Source organism: Zingiber officinale, chromosome 2B, assembly GCF_018446385.1.
Source record: "Zingiber officinale cultivar Zhangliang chromosome 2B, Zo_v1.1, whole genome shotgun sequence".
NCBI classification, from domain to species: domain Eukaryota; kingdom Viridiplantae; phylum Streptophyta; class Magnoliopsida; order Zingiberales; family Zingiberaceae; genus Zingiber; species Zingiber officinale.
The window spans coordinates 127,287,518-127,310,990 of record NC_055989.1 but is presented as its reverse complement, the minus strand read 5'-3'; the positions used below and the strand labels follow the sequence as shown (position 1 = coordinate 127,310,990).

The 23,473-nt window shown below is 36.6% G+C and overlaps 2 protein-coding genes across 8 annotated transcripts; one reads left to right on the top strand and one right to left on the bottom strand.

Annotated features, from left to right (window-relative positions):
• The first annotated feature begins 516 nt into the window (after positions 1 to 516).
• On the top strand, positions 517 to 4,350 carry LOC122047085 (receptor like protein 29-like). Of its 3 annotated transcripts, XM_042608127.1 has the most exons (3): positions 535 to 2,434; positions 3,328 to 3,458; positions 3,680 to 4,350. In XM_042608127.1, the coding sequence occupies exon 1, from the start codon at positions 962 to 964 to the stop codon at positions 2,354 to 2,356; it is 1,395 nt and encodes a 464-aa protein (XP_042464061.1). In that variant the 5' UTR covers positions 535 to 961; the 3' UTR covers positions 2,357 to 2,434; positions 3,328 to 3,458; positions 3,680 to 4,350. The 3 variants fall into 3 exon arrangements, with proteins under 3 accessions (XP_042464058.1, XP_042464061.1, XP_042464059.1); XM_042608124.1 differs by having other exon boundaries at positions 517 to 2,434; positions 3,328 to 4,350; XM_042608125.1 differs by lacking the exons at positions 3,328 to 3,458; positions 3,680 to 4,350 and adding an exon at positions 2,623 to 2,750.
• Positions 4,305 to 23,366, bottom strand: LOC122047083 (nuclear pore complex protein NUP1-like). 5 transcript variants are annotated; one of them, XM_042608123.1, is made up of 11 exons: positions 22,982 to 23,366; positions 18,590 to 18,639; positions 15,022 to 15,140; positions 14,364 to 14,499; positions 13,870 to 14,154; positions 13,660 to 13,737; positions 7,485 to 7,857; positions 7,165 to 7,385; positions 6,644 to 7,050; positions 4,838 to 6,222; positions 4,324 to 4,649 (listed from the first exon to the last, which is right to left on the bottom strand). In XM_042608123.1, the coding sequence occupies exons 1-11, from the start codon at positions 23,208 to 23,210 to the stop codon at positions 4,612 to 4,614; spliced, it is 3,321 nt and encodes a 1,106-aa protein (XP_042464057.1). In that variant the 5' UTR covers positions 23,211 to 23,366; the 3' UTR covers positions 4,324 to 4,611. The 5 variants fall into 5 exon arrangements, with proteins under 5 accessions (XP_042464054.1, XP_042464053.1, XP_042464055.1 ...); XM_042608120.1 differs by having other exon boundaries at positions 4,305 to 6,222; positions 18,538 to 18,639; XM_042608119.1 differs by having other exon boundaries at positions 4,305 to 6,222.
• Between the last annotated feature and the right edge of the window lie 107 nt (positions 23,367 to 23,473).

The window sequence follows — 23,473 nt, the reverse complement described above, 5'->3', positions numbered from 1 at the left end:
ATCCGTAAAAAGTGCAATGTTATAGTCACAACTCGAATTCTTATCCATCGATACAAATCTATCATTTGGATACCAACTCAATTACGTTAGTCACGGGCTCTCTTCTCTGATGATGCAACCACAACAAGTGAATAAATACAGTAAATTAGTTACTAATGATATATCTGCAACTAATAATTCAACAGGCCACATAATCAAGCTTCCTTTCGATACAGAACTTCTACTTCCGTCGATGCTCGAGAGACTATCGAATAGACACTGAAATAAAAATATTTTTATAATAAAAAATAAGTTGAATGGCTTGTCTTGACTTTTCCATTTGAATTTTGGAGACCTTTCAGAAATTTGCTCAGGTATATCGATCGTTGTACACGTACGTACGGCTTCAGAAATGTTGCCCGCGACATCCTGCTGAGCAGTAAACCTCCACGACACAACTGTATCGTGGAATCTAGTCCAGATTCTGTCCATTTGCACTGCACAGTCCTCAGTCGTCGCTATTTCTCCACGTCTGTCGGCGTCACATCCGCCCGCAGTCTGTTTTTTGATCTTTGAGCGAGATGTAAAACAGAGAGAGCAAAAAAAAAAGCGTCTTAGCTCGTCTCCAGCATCGTACGAAGGATCGCCATTTCTGGACATGGATGGATTATGGAATCAACCTCCCACGCAGCCAACGGCATGCCCTGTAGCTCGCTCGAGGATTAAGGCAATATAATTGGAGATGCACGCTGAGAAAAAGGAGCTGAAAAGAAAGATCTTGATGATATACGATGATGGCGATGGATTCGAGTAAGCAAGACAGTTCGTGGCTTCTCCCCTCAGACAAGAAGCCAGACAGATTAGCGGAACAATGACTTGCCACCAGCTTTTCCGAGCTGTTGGAGGCCATTAAATAAGTCGATTCCATTCTCTCTAATCGAACTCATAAAGCTAGATCTCTTTTCCCTCGCCTTACAAATCCATGGCTTCTTCTTGCCTTGCTAAGCTTTTCGCATGTTGCTGTTGCATGCTCGTCATGGTTCACGCCGTGGATGATGGAGAAGGAGGAGCTGGAATGGAGACCGGTGAGCTCTTGGCTTTGTTCGAGGTGATGGGTGCCCTGCTGCAGGACTCCGGCTGGGCTCAGCTCCATCCCCACCCGTGCACTGACACTCCGTGGCTTGGAGTCCAGTGCGAGATGGTGCAGGATCCTTATCTCCATGTCACGAAGCTCCACATCGGGCCGGATGTTGCCTCGCCGCCGTGCAAGAGCTCAGCACGACTCTCGCCGGCGATCCTCCGCCTGCCTTACCTCAAGAGCCTCTCTTTGCTCGGCTGCTTCCTCTCCGCTGACGACGAGTCGGTGCCCCTGCCTCCCTCCCTCTTCACCAACGCCTCGTCATTGGAGCAGCTGGTGATCAAGTCCAACGCCGGCCTCGCCGGGACCATCCCTCCCTCCCTGGGCTCCCTCCGCCGCCTCAGGGTCCTCTGCCTCTCGCAGAATGGCCTCCGTGGAGACATCCCGAGGGAGCTCGGGTCGCTTGCGAGATTAGAGCAACTCGACCTCAGCTACAACGATCTCGCCGGCTCCATCCCCGCGGAGATTGGCGGCCTTTCGAGCTTGACCATCTTGGACCTGAGCTGGAACGGGCTGCGAGGCGAGATCCCTCCTTCAATCGGTCAGCTGCGGCGGCTCCAGAAGCTCGACCTGAGCTGCAACAACATCTCAGGGAGGATCCCAGCCGAGGCAGGCAGGTTGGAGAGTCTTGTCTTGCTGGATTTGAGCCGCAACTCCTTGGCAGGGCCTCTGCCGGATGGATTATCAGGTTTGAGGCAAGTCCAGTACTTCCTCGCCGAGAGCAACCCGATCGGCACAGCCATCCCTCGTTTTCTTGGGGCAATCAAGAGCTTGATGGTGCTCGACCTCTCAGGCTGCGGGCTCTCAGGCCCCGTGCCGCCATTTCTTGCTGCTCTCGGCAACCTCACGACCCTGTCCTTGGACAGGAACAGGCTCAGTGGCAAAATTCCTTGTTCGTTAGAGACAATTCCCAACCTCGATCAACTCAACCTCAGTCAAAACCTCCTCACCGGGGAGCTTGCTTTCTCCGACCAGTTCGTGAGCAGGCTCGGGGGGAGACTGGATGTGAGGGACAACCTAGGGCTGTGCATGGACCCACCCAGCCACCGGAACCCTCTTCTCCCATTCTACTCGCAAGCTCCGCCATGTCTGACCACTGCCAGCTCCATCAGCAACAGTGGCCCAGAGACAAACAACGAGACAATGAAGTCGATTTCCAACACTTTGAGATTGAATCATGCCACACTCATTGCCCGCTTGGTTGTGGTCGTGATCATAGCAGTAGCTTCAGGTGTTTAATCCGTGGACTACGTTGTTCAGCAGCGACATTGATGGTGGTGGTGGTGGTGGCGCAGAGGAGGGCAGAACTGGAAGAAGGTATGTCCCTTTTGACCATGTTTCAAAAGCATCCAAGCCATTACTGTATTTTATCTTCTTCTAATTCACTTGGCTTGGTGTTTTAAAAGGACATGTAGCATCAGATGTGCCTGACATGGAAAGGGGCTAACTTGGATGCTAAACTGATTCATCTTATGAAATTTATTGTTCTACTTGTTATTTGACAGTCAAGGTCGAGGCTTATGTGAAGAGACAGGTGAATGCCGAACGTGATTTCACATGCATTGGTTGTGGGAAAAAACAAACATCAGAAGTCACATCGTATTATTTAATGGATATATTGCATTTCAGACAATGGCCTTTGCCCTTTGGGGTGTGGCGAGCTCAGCCTACAAAGTTGTAGGCTGTGCCCATGCATCTTCCTACTGGAAATAATTTTGTTTGACTAGGCAAGTTGCTATTATTTTTTATAAGTGAATATAGACCTGGGAAGGATAGGCAACTCATTAATTTATATAATTATCTAAAAATTATATATAATCTTGCAATAAGAAAGCAAAACTTTTATTGCATTGCGAAAATATGCTTTAGGCCTTACAAAAAAATGTGGAACCGGTATTTTAATCTCTTGACCTTTCTTTTCACTCATGTTCTTTATAAATAAACAACATTTTTTATCTATTATTTTGTCAATAAACTTTGCGTAACACAATTAGGTAAACAATGTGAATTGGATGTGTCAAAAATCTTGTTTATCAGGCAAGCAATTTTCAGGTAAACATCACCTATTTGTTTTATGCATTTGTATTGTATAATAAACAAGTAATAGTCATGATCATTCTTTGAAAAATAAATAGTAGTATTCCTTTCATTCAGTCCAAGAATGCGTAGCGTTCCTTAACAAAGAAATGAGTAGTGTTCCTTTCATTCAGGTCAAAGAATCCAGAGGCAATCAAGTGGTCAATTCAATAAACTACTACTGGACTAACCTTGAAAGAGTGTTCAATATCAAATAGTATAATCTAAAGAACCCGCTCAGGATTTACATTCAAAACTTCCTGAGGTAAGTTTCTAAACTTCATGATATTATCAAGGAATTGAGAAAGATTTCTCCAAAAAGTCATACAAAAAGAATATCTTCACCTCAATTTGGAGGAGCTAAGATCAATTATCAAAATGCATTGTATCGTTTGAAGATGTTTTAAGCTGTTACAATTGTCGCAGTTTCACCTAAGATTTAGGTTCAGTTTAAACAACTTACAATGCAACAATTTGTTTACCTAGAAGCTCAAGATGAGAGTGGTACTCCCTCCCTCTCTTCGACAGGAAGGAGAACCCGATTCTTTATGCCTTCTTTGTGTTCGTGTCAAGCAAACAGCAAATTCTCCTGCTTTCTTTGTGCTCATGGGTCAAGCAAACAGCAAAATCACTTTTTTTTCGTAGTTCTTCGCCTCCAGTTTGTGCCATTCCACTGAAGGAAACACAGCCTCTGGGACACATGCCCATTCTTTTGTTTTTTGGCATTAGAGCAATCATCTCGCAATATCGTTCCGGACATCATGTCTTGTTTGACACTTTCTGACCCGCCGTGAAAAGAATGGTAGGCACCCTACTTTGTCACAATTAATTAGATTCAGCATAAAAAAAAAGAGGGAAAAAAAATCTATTTTACACACAAAGCAGACCAGTACAAGAATTTGTTCGCAATGGTGTTCCTCAGGAATGGACCAAAATTTGGACGTAAATCCAAGACATAAAAGTGCCAAGGCAAGTTAGCAACGATCTGATTTCCAGCAATGCTCAAGGCATCACAAAAATCTTGCCTCTTGCCCTTTCACCACCTGCACAAGAGAGCAAAAACAAGACCTGCTCAGACCAAGCCATTCAGCTGCATCTTGGTGTTTCTATGCTATTTTTTCCGCATCTTGTCTTTTCTAACCCTTATTATTCGGCGGCTGGATTTGTCAACACCACCACCACCACTGCCAAAGGCAAAGCTTCCTCCTTGAGGGAACTCCACACTGCCAGATGGTTGAAATTTTGGAGGAACTGGAGACGGGAAGTTCTGTTGACCAGCAAACTGAAAGACTGGTGAAGCAGGTTGAACTGCCGGCACACTGAACACTGGTCCAGCTGGTGAAGTTCCTGGCTGGCCCAAATGTTGAAACATACTATCCGCTAACTGGTTATTGTCTCCAGTTTCCTCAATACTCATCTCATTGCCCCCAGCTGTGCTGGTACCAGCTGCTGAATTCTGCAAGCCAAATGTGGGATGTCTAGAAAAGACTGATGAAGTACTAGCAGCAGAACTAAAAGAAGATGCCAAATTGGAAGACGAATTAAATATAAATGGTGTGGAAAATGGAAATCCAGAATTTTGAGAAGATGCACTAGAAACAAAAAGACCAGAAGTAGGCAACGTTGGCGGTTTAGAATTCAAACCAAACAAATTAGAGATCGTTGCCAAAGGAAAGGTAGTAGCAGCAGCAGCAGTACAGGGACTGGAAAAAACAGCATCCATGGGAAAAGATGAACTTGAGATGAAAGGATTGCAAACTGTTCCAAAAAATGAGCTGCCCAAACTCGATGAGGAAGAAATGTCCATTCCCATAGTTGAAGAGGGGATGAACGACTGTGGCTGACTCGTCAAGCTACTAGAAATAAGTGAGGTTCCACTTTGAACTTGAGTTGGAGGAGTTCGACTAAATCCAGTAACAATAACACCTGGGAGGGACTGTTGGGTGTTATCCAGAATCGAAGAGCCAGTGTCTCTGGGTTTAGAAATAAAACTGAAAAGGTTGTTGCTTGCACCAGATATTGTTGTAGGTGCAACAGTTAGTTGGCTTCCACTAGCATGCAGAAACAGACTTGATGCAAGAGATGAAGTGATTGCAAAGCTTGAAATACTGGGTGCTGCAGAAACAGCACAACCATCAGCTCTGTGTCCAGATGTTGACTGGACTTGACTCGCTAAACTGTCATAGCTTCCACTTTCAACTTGAGTTGAAAGAGTTCCAGCAAACCCAGGGGAAGTAGCAAGAGGAGAGGTTTTGCCACCATTGTGCAGATCCGATAAGGCTAGATTATCAAATTTTGTTGAACTGAAATTAAACTTATGGTCACTTGCACCTAATAAAGTAGGTGAAAAAGCAGATTGGCTCCCTCGAGCACTAGGAAACAGACTTGATACAGCAGCAGAACTGTTTCCAATGCTTGGGCCTGTGGATGTTGCCATATCAAATCCACTGTTAACTTTGTTCCCATATGTTAATTGGAACAGACTTGCTGAGGTAGAATTTTGTGAGGTTGGACTTTCAACTTGAGTTGCACGAGTTCCACCAAATCCAGTAACATTAACACTAGACAAGCTGTTGGCACTGTTGTCCGGATACAATGAATCTAACTTATTAGACTTGGATGAAATGAAATTAAGATTATTGCTTCCATCTGATAATGTTTTTGCAGCTAGTGAAGATGGGTTTCTACTATCTGGAGGCAGACTTGATGCAGCAGTAGAACCGACTGCAGAATTGGGAAGACTAGTTGCTGCTAAAACAGAGCCACTGTCAGTGCCTGGAAACTGAGACACAGCAGCTGATGCAGAGGATTTGCTTCCAAAATTAAAAAGTGTAGTGTTATCATGACTGGAACTATTTGAATTCACAGGTGATTCATTGTGAGGCTTTCCTTCCAAATTTGTATCATTGACTACATTCAATGGTTGAGATGCCAAAGCGGAAGAAATGATCAAGGATGTAGATCCAAAGTCGAGTGTAGGAATGGTGGAAAATATTCCTGCTACATATGACGTTGAATTATTGCTTAACCTGGCAGCAAAGAAAGTTGTGCTATCAATCATTTCATAAACTGCCACAAGTAGAATAGCAGACGATGGGTAAAGACAAATTCAGTGAAACCACAAGAAAAGCCTCCATAGTGAGAAACACCAAAAAATATTTTAGCTTATAAATACACAGTACATGAAACAAAGGCAAAAAATTTAGCAAATTAACTTGTGCATATCTTGTCTATACAAGTACTTCCCTGACTTTACTGATCGATACTAAGAATTTAGTCCATTAGGCCTTAATGCCCAACCATTTGCTTGCTTCACTTTCTTTAAGAAACAAAAAAGGGAATAAAGGAAGGCATTTGGGGATAGAAACCTATATATTGTTCAAAGAATTAACAATTACAATTTGCCACTAGCAATAATTACATAACCAAAAAACATAAATAGTCCAATACCTTGTGCCATTTTCTAGCATAGAAGCGTGAGAATTGTCCTTTGTCGTAGGTAAAGAAAATAAAGCTCTTTTAGCTCCCATGGAGGCTGAGGTAAATGAAGGAGTCATACCATGTTCTTTTTGTGTCACAAGCTTCTGAACTAAAGGTCTTGGCATAGTAGGTGTTGGCGGTGGTTGAGAAGTTAAGGAAGAAGGCATAGAGGGAAAAGTAAAACCCTTGCTATACTTGGCAACAGAATCAATGGAAGGCTTCAGATCAGATGCCTTAGAGAATACAGATGTTGAAGGAAAGTTTGCAAGCACAGTTGGAGGAGATCCCTCAGTTCTTGTTGATGGGATAGCTTTATGCTGAGAAATATTCGACTCATCTTCATGCTTGAGTTGAGATGAAGGATCCATCACTTTATCCTGAACAACAAAATGATGAAAAAACCTTAAATACAAATGGAAGGATTAAAAAACACCAATTAGATACGGAAACACACTACAACATTTTCAGCCATGACAGAAGAACTGCAATACCTCAGATTCTCTTTTCTGAAAAGATGGCTTGTGATTCCCAGAAATTGCTTTGCAATTTGAGATTCCAGCATCAACAGCATTATTACCGTGTATGGTAGCAGCACCAGGTACTAAATTAATATCATTGGTTGCATTTATAGATTTGACTCCTGAAGAAGTTGATGCGTCCTCCTCAAGCACTCCAACCCCTTCTTGATTATGAGATAAAGAATAGATAAAGCCTGCAATAAGACAAACAAAAGTAGGTTTATATGCTTTTGAATTGTAAGAGAAGATCAGTGAGAGGCTGAGAGCCTGGCATTTTGAAAATGAATGAATACCATCAGCAATTGTTACATCAAGGGGATTATCTAGTGATTTTCTCTTTGGTGAAGGTGCTAACTCATGTAGGTGTTGGAAGATTTGGTTTTCCATCTTAGTTGATTGAGCTAAAGCTGGGGCAATATCACAGCTGGATCTTTTCTTAAAAATACTTTCCTCATGTCCATCTAAACAATTAAGCCTTTGATTTGGTGATGGATTATCTTGAAAATCTTTTTTGAATACAGTTGAGGTACAAAGCTCAACATTTCCAGGAAGAACTGAATGGATGATTCTTTTTGAAGAATTCAGACCGAGCTTTTGACGAACTCTTCGTATGGGACAAGTTGATCGAAATTTATCGTACAATGTTGAATTTCTTCGTTTCAACACCTACAGAGAAGGAGATCGTTTGAACTTTTAAGTGATCACACATTATATACAAAATTTAATGAACTAACATTCTGCTCATGCAATCCTAATAAAAACAAAATAATAATAAAAAAAGCACAACAAGTGTCCCAAGTTACAAGACACAATATATGTCCTTTCCTGTAGCTAGGGTTGCAAATGTACGGGACATTAGTGAATAAGCTTGGTGTTTGAGTCGATAAAGCTCATTTATATTACTTCAATAATAACAAAATTATATAAAATAAACAAGCTTCAACACTAGTAAGCTTGGCTCGTTAATGTTCATAAATAAAGTTCATGAAAATTTCATGAACAAATTTAAATAAATGTTTAACCTAATTTATAAGAGCACTAATCTTGTTAGTTGAGCTCAATAAAATAACTCGATCTCGATAGGATTTTTAATAAACAAGTTCAATAAGTAAATAAACAAACTTGAACACAACTAGGCTCGGCTCGTTTACACCCCGGATTGTAGTAGTGTAGAAGCCATTATCAATCTTTCATAATATGGTGAAAATGTAGATAGGAAAGTTTTAACATGTACAGGCTCAAGCTAGACAAATTAAAAGTTGCTAGTTAATTAGGTTAAAGAGATTTCTTGTACAAGTTATTTTGAAGACTAATATCCAATAGAAGCAATCTTGAATCGCATTAACACTAGAGTCTAGTGATGGAAAGGAGAGTAAAAGTCTTAGAATTTGATATAAATCCAAAACAAGCCAAAGCTTTTTGGAATTGGGGAAAAAAAACAAAAACCTAACCTTAACAGATTTTTCATAAGAAAAGACAGACCCAATCAGGAACATATTTGAAGTTCTTTTTGGGTCTACCCTCCAAATTAGTAGGATTTTGAGCATCATTCTTCATGGATTTCTATTTTAACTATCTAATCGTATATTTATTTTCATCAATTTTGAATATTAAAGTCAAAGGTCTAATCTTTATCCACTCAAAAATTTCAAGAAACACACCATGCGAAACTAAACCTAAAAAATATCAATATCTAGGTTGATTGAGTCTCTAGGTTGTGGGTTGGTCAAGGCTAATCATTCTTTTGTCAGTTGAGAACACTTGTCTTTAATCTTTGCATTTGTAAATTATATACAACTATATAAGTTCTACTCTGAATAACTTTACCCCATAGCTCATAACCTAACCCATCTCTCTAACGCTCCCTTCCCTCTCGAATGCAGGGCAGTCTCTTCATAATGTGAGTGCCAAAGCAACACCACTAAACCCCAATCCAATTTTTTGACAGGTCACCCCTCCCAACTTTCTACAACATGATAGTTGGATAGAACCAATGTGGATGAGTATTAACTTTCTAGTATACTACAATAGAAAGAGATATTTCATTGATTTATTGATGCAATTGCAAAATATTATATTACATCTTACATAAATAGCTTAATAGATAATGCAGTTCAAAAGATATATATAGAGTATAGAGTGTGGTTGGCCTTAAACAAAGATGCCAGCTTTAACAAGATCAAAGAGTTGTAGGACCAACAACATCCAATATGGTTCTGGTCTTCTGGATATCATATGCAACATGTATATTGATTTGATGATGACAAATATTGATAATTTTGGTATACTGAAAAGAATAGTGAAAAAAGCATAACCATTAACAAAGTTCTACTAGAATTATCATTGGATTTATAAACTAATGATTATTGACAAAAAGATTCCATAATCCGGAGTAATTAGGTTTACAACTCACTTTCTTATGTTAAAGTCATCTAAAAAAAATGACAGCTTGAAGGTCATATTCACTTGTGAGGATAGGAAAGTATCACAATACTTTAGCACCACTAAGGGCAACGAGACACTAAAATTTATTCTATATGTTAATTTTAGGACTACATTCTAGAGATTCTTATAGAAATAGTGCTCTTGCATAATATTGTTTGCAAGGTTGCTATCGACAAGAAACCATAAATGGGCAATGTCTACTACTTAATTCATGGAAATCAAAATGTACTTATATTGTCAAACAATTATTAATGTTATGATGATATAATCAATGGAAGGTGAGACAACCAAATGGGAAAAGATATTTTTTGCTAAGTACGTAAATTTTTCAATAATAAAAAATTGCAATATCAAATATTAATGATTATATATGTTTTATTATTTTATGTTATTATTTTAATCCAAAATATCTATATCGATATAAATAATGCATTAATAGTGTCTCGCAAAACTAGAGGTGCAAAGGAATCGAGCCTGTTCGCAAGCTTTCCGAGCGAGCTCAAAGAATATTTGATTAGTATTCGAAATTACTGAATTCAAACCGAACACGAACATGTTCAATAATTTTTTCGAGTCATATTCAAACCCACAATATTTTATTCAATTGCTCACAAGTCACTCGTGAACTGAATTCAAACCAGATTTTGTTTATTTTTACACAATTTCAATTTAAATATACTCAAATTAAGGTTCGAATAACTGAAGCTGAACTTAAATTTAGGTCATTTCGAGCTATAGTTTGATTCTGCTCAAATCAAGGTTCAAACCACTCCAACCAAACTCAAGCCAAAAATCATTTGTATTTTCAAGCTTTGAATCGAATCTGAATCAAATATATTTTTCAAGCTCGAACTCTAATATCATATTTTCATACAAAACAATATTATCGGCAAACAACATGCACCACAGTACTCTATCTTTAATGTGTCCCGTAAGTTCGACAAACAACACGCACCACGGTACTCTATCCCGTAAGTTCGTCCATAGTCCATGATTAGTGTAAAAAGATAAAGACTTAGAGCTAATGTAACCCTCTTCACTTTGGTCATTACATCCTTATGCATATCCTTAATTAGTTCAATATATGTTACGCTAACACCTCTCTTTTCTAGAATTTTCCATATAATTTCTCTTGGGACTCTTTTTCTAAGTCAATGAATATCATATGTAGATCTTGATTTTGCTCATGATACTTTTCAATTAATTGTCTAAAAAGATGCATAGTTTTTATTGTTGGCCATCTGGGCATGAACCTAAATTAATTTCGATCACTGTGCTCTCCTTAATCTTTTTGCTATGACTCTTTTCCAAAGTTTCATGGTATGACTCAGTATAATCCCCCTATAGTTTGTATAATTTTGTAGATCTACCTTATTTTTATATAAGGGAATTAGAATACTTATCCTCCATTGATTAGGTTTTTTTAATTTTCAATATCATGTTAAATAATTTTGTAAGCCATTCAATACCTTATTTCCCTATGCACTTCCATACCTCTATAGGAATATCTAGTTACTTGTTTATTTTGCATTCCATTTAAAATTTGTTCTACTTCTGAAATTTGAATTTTGCGATAAAAATTTAAATTTGTATACTCATTTGACCTACTTAAATTATCTAAGTTAAGTTGGTCACCTAAACATTCATTAAAAGGTGATGAAAATACTCTACCACCGTTCTTTATTTCTCCATCATTTACTGGTACCCTATTGTATTCATTTTTAATACATATTATTTGAATAAGATCTCTTGTCTTCCTTTTTCTCACTTTAGTTGTTATATAAATGTCTCTTTCCCCTTTTTTTAATCCAATTGTCGATATAACCGTTCAAAAGTTTCATTTTTTTGCTTCATTCACAACTTTCTTAGCCTCTTTCTTGGCTATTGTATATTTTTTAAAAAATTTCTTGTTTTACAAAGATATAATTCGTTTTTCCTTCACTTTCTTCTATACTTTCTCATTCCACCACCAAGATTCCTTAGTTGGTGGTGCATGCCCCTTTGACTCATCGAGTACAATCTTAACTACTATTTTCAACTTTGATACTATTTTATCCTATATCGTATTAGAATCACCGTATATTTCACCTAATGTTTGTACTTCTACCTTCTCCTTAAATATGCTTTGCTTCCCAATTTTTAACTTCCAACACTTAATTCTAAGAATTGTGTATATTTTTCTTTTACTGAGATTATGTTTGAGACGAATATCCAACACTACTAACTTATATTGGATAGTTATGCTTTCTCTATGGATGATCTTGCCATCTTTACAAATCTTTCTATCCCTCTTCCTAACCATAAGAAAGTCAATTTGCGATTTATCATTCTTACTTTTGAACGTGATGAAGTGTTCTTCTCTTTTCTTAAAAAATGTATTAGCTAGTACAAGGTCATATGCTATTAAAAAATTCAATATAGTTTTCCCTTCTTCATTCTTGTTCCAAACCCATAACCCTCATGCACCCTCTCATATTCCTCATTTTTCACTCCAACATACTCAATTAGATCGCCTCCTATTAAAATTATTTTATTTTACGGAGTGTTTTGTAATACTTCATCTAGGTCATCCCAAAACCTTGATTTGGTATTTTCATATAATCCTACTTGAGATGCATATATGCTAATTACGTTCATAGTTTCGTTCACCAACTATAGTTATAATTCTATCCCCTCTGTAACTACTCTTACAACGTCATCTTTTAACGAATTATATATAACAATACTCACTCCATTTTTTGTTTGTATCATAACTTAAAACCCGAGTTCTCTATCATTTTTATCTTCTCGCCTACCCATTTTGTCTCTTGCATACACAAAATACTAATTTTTCTCTTAATAATTGTATCTACTACCTCCATTACTTTATCAGTGAGGGTTCCTATATTCAATGTTCTAAATCTTAGACTATTAACTTTCCTATAATATTTGTTCTTATCCAACCTATGGTGTGAAAATTCTTGCCTATTTAACATTACACCCAAGTTTTCATGGAAATGTAGAGGTCGTTGCCGATACGCCTGCAACACGAACTCTTGCATATTTAAGATTACACCTGACTTCTGAAGATATAACGGTCCCTACAATGCGTTCCTTTCCGAGAACAACCTAGCATTAGCACAAAGTTTAATGGATTCATTTATTGAATATTTACCTTAGTTTAACGTCGGCTGGCAATCTAATGCAACCATCCTCTTTTATCCAGGCTTGAAACCGGCCATGACCAGGTTAATTTGTCATGGACCAGACTAATAATAAAAGATATTCAAAAAATTTCATAGTGTGACTTAGCAATTTAATCACTTTACCATTAAGAAGCATTGACTTCAGCTTTATTCATATAAAAAACAATTTATTTGTTCCCTAAAGTTTCTTCAAAACCATTTGATCTAATATCAGAACTATCATTCATAGACTTGCCATAATTTTTAATCTGCAAAGTTAGATGTTTCATAAAGTGCTATTAAATAATCTGCAACATTTATTTCTCTTGATTGTTTCATCTACACCTTTGTCTTCCAAACATCTAATATAACCTAAATCGCAGATTTTTTTTGTTTTTCTTTCTAATTTTAGAAATCCTGTGGATATCATTTTTTTTCAGTTCTTAGCTTTAAATGACATGGAAATTTCCATAAGTTTTAAACTTTATTATAGCCTACTTTTTCACAAAATTAGCTACTTTATACAATATCTAAAATGTGAATTGTTTAACTTTGTTGAATAATTGATAATTAGGTGAGATAAAGGACCTGGCAAAGTGCTTTAGCAATCCTACCTACCAGAGAATTAATGTAGAACAATGTGAAAAGCTAAATGTTTTTTAGATATTTATCATGAATATACCATCATCATCATTCAACAGCAACAAATAGACTGTTTAGCCTAACAATTTAGGGTCAGTTAGATGGATCTAACACGGCATTAAATTGGATATAAGGCTACACGGTAGCAATGGCCTTAGTTACAACAATACACATCATCACAAAACAAAAAGTAACAGACTTAAGACCAGTAAATTACCTGTCCCACATTTTGATTGGTGCCTGATGTCTTAAGAGACAAGGACCCAACATAACCATCTTTGGAAGATCCCTCACCCTAAATGGCAGAAAAACTAAATTAGCAGAGAACAATAATCCCCAGAAATATTCAGGAGAGGGGATTTCATATGAAAAAAATAAATCATTTCTCTATATCCAGACACATTATGCAGGCAGGAGCATCACAAACCTTAACATAAGAAGACCCTGGCATTTTATAGATTCCAGATGTTCGAACAGATCCTGGAGTGAAATAGTTATTTTCAGGAATCTCAGCAGATACATGAGATAGAATGGGAGGCTTTTGACCATTAAGGCTGAACTTTTTTGCTGAATTTGAATTACTTTGCACTTGTTTATTCTCATGAAACATATGGTTCTGCAAATTTTGATGCAAAGGAGATGCATTTGGGATCTTGAAGCGCATATATTCTCTTGCAAGTTCGACTGATGGAACAGTATGATCATCAGGAATCTATAAAATGTACAAGCAATGTTAGGAAGATAAAGGATAACATAGAGGAGATTGCAGGTCAATTCTCTGGACAACGTTAGGTTATTCCTGGCATTATCTATTTTCACAGGAGTATATACTAAATCCAAAGAAATATATGAGTTATCACTGAAATCAGATGAAATGAATGGTAATGTTTTTTTGAAGAATAAGATAGCTAAAGAACTCACAGATTCCTGGTGAGATATTGTTGCTCGCAGAGGAACAACTACGTCATCATTTTTCATGCCACTTGCTCCAGATTTCATCGAATCTGAATCAACAATTCTTGACTGCAGTATACTTATCAAATGCTCGCATTGAGCTCTGTTAAAAGACAAAAAGGATTGGTATTAGGAATAAAAGGAGTTAAAAAAAAACAACACTTAAATAGCCAAACAAAAGCTTTAGATGCATATGATCAATTTCTTGAGTCTGGTTCATTCTTCCAAACTGAAGTCAAATAATAGGAAAACATGACAAGGGCACGTAGATGTAAGGGGAAAAAATGCAGGTAACTGATCCAGTGGATGACATGGAAATCAACTCTACTAGATGCATGCATAGGTAGCTGGTGAAGAACATTCCCACACAAAGTTATGAAGATTAGGATTAAAGATACAAGAATTAACAAAGAAGCCTCTTAAGTTGTAATTAAAGGATGATGTGAAATGGCAACCAAAAGAATCTTCCTCTCTACAACCATAGCAACTTTATAATCAGAAGGATAAAAACTGTGTTGATACAGAATGAAGGAATCCAAGAAGCTCAACCTTACTAATAACTCTAGTATTGAGGTGTTCCAGATGACAATGAATTTCAAGGAGAAGAACGGCGTAAGGTACTTGCCTTGTGAAGCTTTTCTGCTTAATAAATTGTTCAAATTCCAAAATTATATTGTCCGCAGGATTATTTGCTGCAATGTTTTGGTTGTTGATTTTATTTTCTGGTAGTTCACCTGAGAGCTCCTGCATGGCAAACAAGTATTCACAAATAAGGACCTTGAAATGTGTTACTGAATTATCGAGTTATAAACATCAGGTTCATCATATACAGTGTCATGTCTTTTTATTAGTATCCTTTCAAATCCATGCATCGAGATTGGGTAAAAATACCACTATGTGACGCACCAGGTTCCAAATCACAGAAACAATCTGACTTGGAGAAATAAAGCATCATAGACCAACCCCAATAGTCCTACCTTGACACTTGGTAGGACTTAAGGAGCACATGAGGTTGCAGTTTGGTATGAGTATTAAATTGTTCACAAATTCATCAAACATCTTACTTATTGGACAATTTCTGACTATGCATTGCGCATCCCGACATGATAATATCCCACACGTCAACCATTAAAATTAGTCCAAAAATTTAATTTATAGGCTTATGGCAACAATAATTGCACATTTTATATCTTCCCAATAATGCCAGTGAAGATTCAAGTAAAAGAACTTTAGAAATTTGCTGACAAGAGGATTCTGATTGAAGATAATATTACTAATTTGTGAACTATGCCATATGCTCAAAACAATACTACCACTCAAATGTGATTATCTTACTCCTGTTTACCAGAGACCAAGTACTACCAAATTGTAAACTTAGTGTTTTAAAAAGTAATGCAGGAGATGATCAAAAGTATATAATTGGTAAAACTACATTGAATATAGCATACGTGGTCCCAAATTATTGTTTCTTCATAGACAAGGTCAAGTAGTCTATGCAATCCGCATATACAAGCCTAAAAAATTTTGAGGATGTGCTACATTCCAATTTCCAAGCAATTTGAGTCAAATCAAATCAAACAAAACCCCCAATAATTACTTGCATCAGGTCCTCCATAGTGTTTTTCCCCTCCTAGAGAGGAAGTTTAAAATTTAGAGCATAAGTTTAGAGTTAGTTTTAAGCTGCATATGGTAAGGCTTTATCATCTTAAAAATTAATTGAGAAGACTAGGATCTTGAGTTGTTTTATAAAAAAGACCCTATATACCCTCTTCTAAGTTAACTTTTCGATTTTAATAAACCTCTTCTTAATTGTGAGATTTCTTTGTGTGAAATTTTTCTTTGTATGAAATAGTTATCCCCATATGTGGTATTAGTTTTGATATGAAAGCTCTCTGCAAGTTTTATTAATTCTAGTGTTATATCAAATGGTATCAAATGCAAAGGCTGAAAGAAATTATAATGATTATTAAAAAGTTCACATATTAAATTAGAAATAAGCCTCGATCATTATATGTTAACTCAATTCTTCAGGAATCAAAATAAGATAGAAAGAAAATCAATACTCAGTAAGGCCAAGGGAAGATAATGAAAAAAAAAATGTTCAACAAAGTTAGAAACAACATCCGAAGAAAGATATTAACAACTTACCTAGAATGGAGTTAAGTACTCCAGTTCCTTTGGTGGGGAGAATGATGTATCTAAATTTTCAGGCTTAATTTTAGAATTAGTTTTGTTCCAGAGTTTCAAAATTTTAAAGTTGATTTAAGTTTTCATAAGTTTGATATATTAGGGTAAGTTAGAACTTATCTTTTGAATATCATTTTTATAAAAAAAAACAATAATTGAAAAATAAAACATCCCCGATTAAACTACTACCACATCAAAAGATACTCTTAATAAATAAACAATCGTAAACCTTGACACCTAAACTAGGACAATATCATATCAACTAACAAGGATTATAAAGTAATGCAATAAACATAATGCATAATCACAATGCAAAAATATGTAGATGATAAATAAAATTAATGATGATATTATTTGGGTGAATTACAAATAAATAAGTTAGAAATTATGATAGAGATTTTGAGCTTTTTTATGAATGGATGAAACATATGAAGTTGTGAGAAAAACTTATTAGTGTAAGAAATTTAAATTTACCATCTAAATAAGCAAAAGTAAAATTTGAAAGAGCATACGCTTTTACCAAGATGATCGATGTTGAATTGCCACAAGATTTGGCTGTGATCAATGGATTGGCGGGGCAAATCTCCTTTGTAACTTTACCAGATTCAATAAATTGAATCGCCACAAGTTGCAAAATTGTGTCCACCACGAATGCTTGTTGTCTGATCGCAGAATCATGACAGGCTTGCCATGATTTCACGACCGCTTGGCAGCACACTCGCGGCTGAGAATGCTTGCAGTCTAGATAGTCGCGAGCTACTGAAGTTTTTTTTTCCCAAGGTGAGATTTTTTTCGGTTTGGTCCAGTTCAAGTTGGAATAACAGATGTAATAAGAGGGAGGATATTTCAATAAAAAAAGTCTCTTAGGTAAATATGGAAGTTACGTGTGCATATTGAGTATTTTTATAAGTGTGTCGTATGGTAAATTGCCAAAGATATAAAACTTTGACACCTAAATTGGGCAATTACCAAAATCAATCGAGACTCAAAAATTCAAATTCAAATTCAAATTAATTCCTAGCATCACCTACGTGTGGTTGCCACAATGATGCAATCGACACTGAAGGACAATGAAGCATCAAAGTGGATGGAGATGTTGACACTTTTCATCCACAAATGCCAAGAAGGGTGATGACGCTAAAGTGTGGGTCGGTGATGTGATGCCTCAAATAGGAGCGTCAATAGGAGAACCTAGCTTGCACAACGATGTATGTTGTATGGGATGAAAGATATACAAATAGCCTCCTATATATTATCCATGTACAGAAAGTCCTCAACAAAGCAAATGAGCTACACTGGTTTAATCAAAACCAATGCATTATCTGTTACACATCTGAATTTGTAATCAACCTTGCTCACGTGCAAACCAATTAACAATCCTTGTGTTCTCTCCCGAAACTCAAATCTTCCTAATGTTGACTCCTCCTAAGTCCTCAAATAATCATGATTACCATATGTTGAGCACTTTAAGACTTGTTTTTTTCTCTAATAAAGTTCCATAAAAAAATAAAGATTACACTAGGCATTTTGCTTGTGTACTAATTGTTAAAAAAAAAAAGTGTCAAAACTCATTGGTATTTACTTGTAACAAACTGAAAAAGAGGACAATTCATGTGTAATCCAAGGATGGAGGCCTTAGCATGAGAAAAGCTCAAAATGATGCTATTGCATACATGGGCCTCAATCAGCGACACTTTGTTTAGTGTTGTTTATGATCAACTTAATACCACAAAATTAGTCTCATTCCATTATCATAAGCTACTTCAATGAAGAAAAATCTTCAGAAATTCAGTGAATTTAACATAAAACAATTCTTAGTCATAGCAACAAAAAAAAAATCACTTAGTCAATGAATTTATTATAAAGAAGTAAACAATTATCATCATTGTTATTTAATAAGTTTGCATTTCTAATTACTAAAATATTTCTTATCTAATGGTTGTAACATAAGAACCTTGTGAACTTGGGAAAGCATTCAGTTGAAAACTAGACTTTTTGCTACATACATGAGAAATTGCTCCAGTAACTTGTGCAGATTGAGACAAAGAGGTCCCACCTGCATATGCAATCCAAAGGTTATATATGACTATTAATTGAAATAAATATTTTGTGGAAACAATCACACCTAAGGAAAGACTCGTTTTCAATTTTAACTACTGAAAAAGGTCAATGAAGCAACCAATCCTATCAAGAAACTGGTAAAGCTTTAGTGCAAGTGAGACGTTCACAAACTGCCACAAGTAGCAATGAAAAACCTGTTTTCTAAATGCATCATACAAGATATAAACTCCCCAATAAAAAATCAGCCAAAGGATACCACCCGTGTTTTATGGAAACAAAACTCTTAAAATTGTGTTACAAGAAAATCAGCGCACCCTTCTAATGTTTGAAAAGAAGTTATGACAGCCCTAGCCAAATTTATAGAACATAGGACTTGGGCTGAATAATATACAAACGGAGCAATTCAAGCTTTCCTTTGTTCAGGTTCAGCTTCAACTATTATCAAGCTAGAATGTGATTCAATTATAAATTCATGTTTAAATTTGACTTATCTAAGTTTCACCAAGCTCATGTAAACTCGAGACTGGCTTATTTACAAGTAAAGCACACTCAACTTGACTGATTATGTTAGAACTGCAAAGCTTCAATTACAATCAAATGGAATTTTCACCAAGTCCATGAAAGGCTCAAGGCTGACTGGTTTACAACTAGAGCTCACTCAACTTGATTAATTATGTACCAATTAAGAAACTTGAACTAGAATCAAAAGTAATTATAACCCACAACTTTAACAATCTATCAGTTGGATGACAATGAGATAGTTAATTATTGAATTGAACCTCTTCAAATTGTAAAGGCAATAGGTATAGTGTACTGCAAGAAAAAGGTAGCAAAAAAATACAGCAGCTTAAACAATATTAACTAGAGTGTAGATGTCAATGATTCCAACTTATCAAAAAGCACAGAGAGACAAGAGGTCCTAGAGAATCACGGAGATTAGTAGGATATGGTACTCAAGAGGAAAAAACCTAAGGGAGAAAGATAAAATAAGATAGATAATTTAGAAAGGGAGGAACGTTGTTTGCTCAAAAAAAAAAACAGGAAGGAAGAAATTTTGAAATTGACGAACGGTGATTTTACCTTTGTCATTTTCCTCTTGCTGCTCCCTTCAGTCACCATGGGTCAAAACACCCACTGAATGGACACATGCAGCAATGGCAGACAGACCATATGTGGCAGAAGATCATTGAGTGATGATAGCAAAGCATGGTCAACCAACATGTAAAAGAGGGAAGTGATGGGAAGATAGTAAATTTACAAGAGGAGAGAAAGAAGTGGAGTTTATTTCCAATTTCATGACAAAGATTTGGGAAGAAAGCTAGGATGTTTTGTTTTCCCCTGCCTTTCAATTCTTCCTCAACTTTCTCTCCAAAATAGATAGTGCTGAAGAAGTTTTCATGTGTAATTGGAGGGAACTAATGGGCAAAAAATTAAGACTTGGTCTCACAATTGCAACGTTGATGTAAGCCTTAACATGCAAAATAATAGTGACTGCATGGGATCTTCAGCCACATATACTATTTGTAACCTCAGAGCACAGTAACACTATCATGGTCTATATTACTTGAACTCAGATACAAACATTAAACACACAGGTATGGATCTAAACATAAAACATATGATTTTCTCAAAGTTGAGACTTGAGTCACAAGGAGTCGTCAATAAAGAGTCCAAATTTATGATAGGGGTACAAGGATAAGACAATAATATAGCTAAAACAAATATATTAACTAAATATATTTAATAATTTCTTAATGAATGAATTAAAAGATGAGATATATACATATATGTATGTATTATAATTCAATATATTAACAATAAATAAATAAATATTTAATTTTGTAATAAAACTATAATTTAAGTTATAAAATATATAACTTATATACACAAATTTAAGTTATATAAGTTATATTTAAGTTATAAGATATAATTTAAGAAGGGGAGCCTTGGCGCAACGACAATGTTGTTGCCATGTGACCAAAAGGTTACGGGTTCGAATCCTGGAAACAGCCTCTTGCAAAAAGCAGCACCGGGCTGCCCTTTATAAGATATAATTTAAGTTGTGCTATATTAGTGTTACATCATATAACATAAGACTTTTTATTATAAGTTATCAGTCATAAGAAATATTATGTTATATTATGATTCAAAATATTATATAATATCAATTATAAATTAAAATATATCTTATATTGTATATTGTATAACCTTAATTTTACACTAACCTTCTTCATCATATTTCATGATTCTCATTCCTCGCCCTTCTTGCCCTTCCTGGCCTGTGCAACAACACCACCCACCATAAGCGAAGTTGCAACTAGACTCTCTTTCTTGCACAAATTTGCCTAAGACACGAGCCTGCTTACAAAGCTTCTCCCCAGTGCGATGCTAGCTACCTGCAAGGAGTTAAGTTTCCTCGTTTGTGTCTTCTTCTTTCTCCCACTTTTTGTTTCTTCCTCAACAATTTCAACTCATAAGCTCGTTTTTATACCCATACTAGTATCGTGTAGTGTTGACATCAGTAAGGCAGGGAGTAACAACGAGTTTGAGTGACAGAGGTCATGGTAAGGAAATTGCCCAATCATGGGTTGTAACATCAAAGGTGCCCAATTGCCACCAAGAAAACTAGATTTGAAATAATAGCATGCAACATTGTACTAAGTTGCTCACTTGCAGGACTTTGTTGAAAACAATTTTCTCATATTGTACTTATAGAGAGACTCGACGAGTTTCCAAAATCGAGCATTCAACAATACTAGCACCTTGGAATTACCAACGTAAAATTTCAAAAATGGCCCTCATGAGTAATGGTCCATGCATTCACTCCAAATCTGTTTTTGAGAACCTACTCACAGATTGCTTGTGCCTAGTATCTCAAGCAAGCATATAAGTCATTGTGGTGATGTAGAGAAATTGTATAAGGTATTGAGGTTTGCACTTTGCACACACATCTGAGCCATGCAGTGGAATCTCACAAAATAACACTTGTCAACTTCTAGTTGGGGATCCTTAAGGCATTCAAAGCTTGTTAAGAAGAACACAAGAGAAGAGGGCAAAAAAAATATAAGGAACCAAAAAATGAAATATCATTTTTTTTCCTTATCCTATTTATCTTGAGAGGAGCCTTAGCGCAACGGTAAAATTGCTTCGTTAAAATTGCTTCATTTGACCACAAAGCACAATGGTAAAGTTGCTCCGTGTGACCTTATGGTCACGGGTTCGAGTCACGAAAGCAGCCTCTTGCAATGCAAGATAAGACTGTGTGCAACAGACCTAATGTAGTTGACCCTTCCCCAGGACCCACATTAACGGGAGCTTCATGTATCGGACTACCCTTTTATACTATTTATCTCCTCTTACTTCCAATTTATCCACCAACGTAAATAAGTTGTCAACGCTATGACCACATATTGCATGAAAAGCTTAACTCCCTTGCTGACAGGAATGGGTAATCTATTTATGTAGTCAATAAATTGATAGGCATTTGACATTGGACCAAGACAATATTCATGCTAAATTTAATACAGGGGTCATAGTTGATACAGACAAGGCATAATAGTTTGCATCTCAAACTATGTGGATGTACATAAACATCTAAAAGCTTCTCGACACCTAAACATGGTAAAGAACCATATTATTTTGAAGAAAAACATTACTTTGAGAAACAAAAAAAAATGAAATATGCAGGCAAAATATAACCATAATGGCTTCCTGAAACTTTTCAAAAGGTTGCACCGAGTCCAAAGCAAACAATGAAATTTATACCATGTTGACAAAAAATAGTTAGCTTTGAAGACAAACATATGATAATATCCGCATAGATAATCAATAGTTGCCTAAACAAACCGTGCATCTTTAAACAAATGGATTTGCATTACTATATGAACTAAATAACAAATTAACTTCATAAGCAAATTCTCAATAATTAAGCTAGAGGGAATTTCAAGATTGATTGTCATCAAGGAAGATACTAAGGTAAAGCAATCAACTGAACTCATGGAATCAAAAAATAAGTAAACAAGGCATCCGGCTGCAGAGAAGCAAGCTAATCTCCAAAGATTGAAGCTCAATATACGCATTTAGACACACAAAAGAAAAAAGAAAAAAAGAGAGAGAGAGACTCATACTTAAGTGTGTAATTCACCAATGACTACATGTTAGTTAAACCCCTAACCACGGTCACGCCAATCGATCAGAAAATAATACGATTTTTTTTAATAAATTCACAATAAACAAAGAAGGGAGCCAAAACCCTAGGAAAAAATCCCCAAAAAAGCAATCCCAGGCTCAAGAACTGGAATGGGAAAATTCCAAGAAGACAGATTCAGGTCTCCAACCTATAACTGGAACTCCCTGGACCGGCCTCGCAGAAAGCCGTTTGGGCAACACCGAGGAGAAGAGTCTGGACACGCTATTGACGAGCCTCCCCAGCCAGCTTCCCTCCTCGGGATCCCTGATGCTGGAGACGGAGGTCGGCGATCGGTCGTATGGCGTTTTCGCCACCTTACGGAGCGGCTTCCGGCGAAGCTTCCCTCCGATCCCGCCCCCGTATGGCCGCATCTCCATTAGGGAAAAGCACAATGGAAGGGCGAGGAGGGCGACGGCGAAGATACGAAGGAAAAGAAGAATTGGGGTTTCAATTTAATCGCAGTGGAAACAAGGGAGCAGTGAGAGCGGGAGCAGTTAGAGCGAAAGACCTGGGGAGTCGAAATAAAAACAGGCGGAGATGAAATCCACCGATTAGACGCATAAAATTTTAGGATTATATGCGAGCATAACGGATGAATTCTTTAATTAATAAATTAGATTATTTTAGAGGAATGGGAATA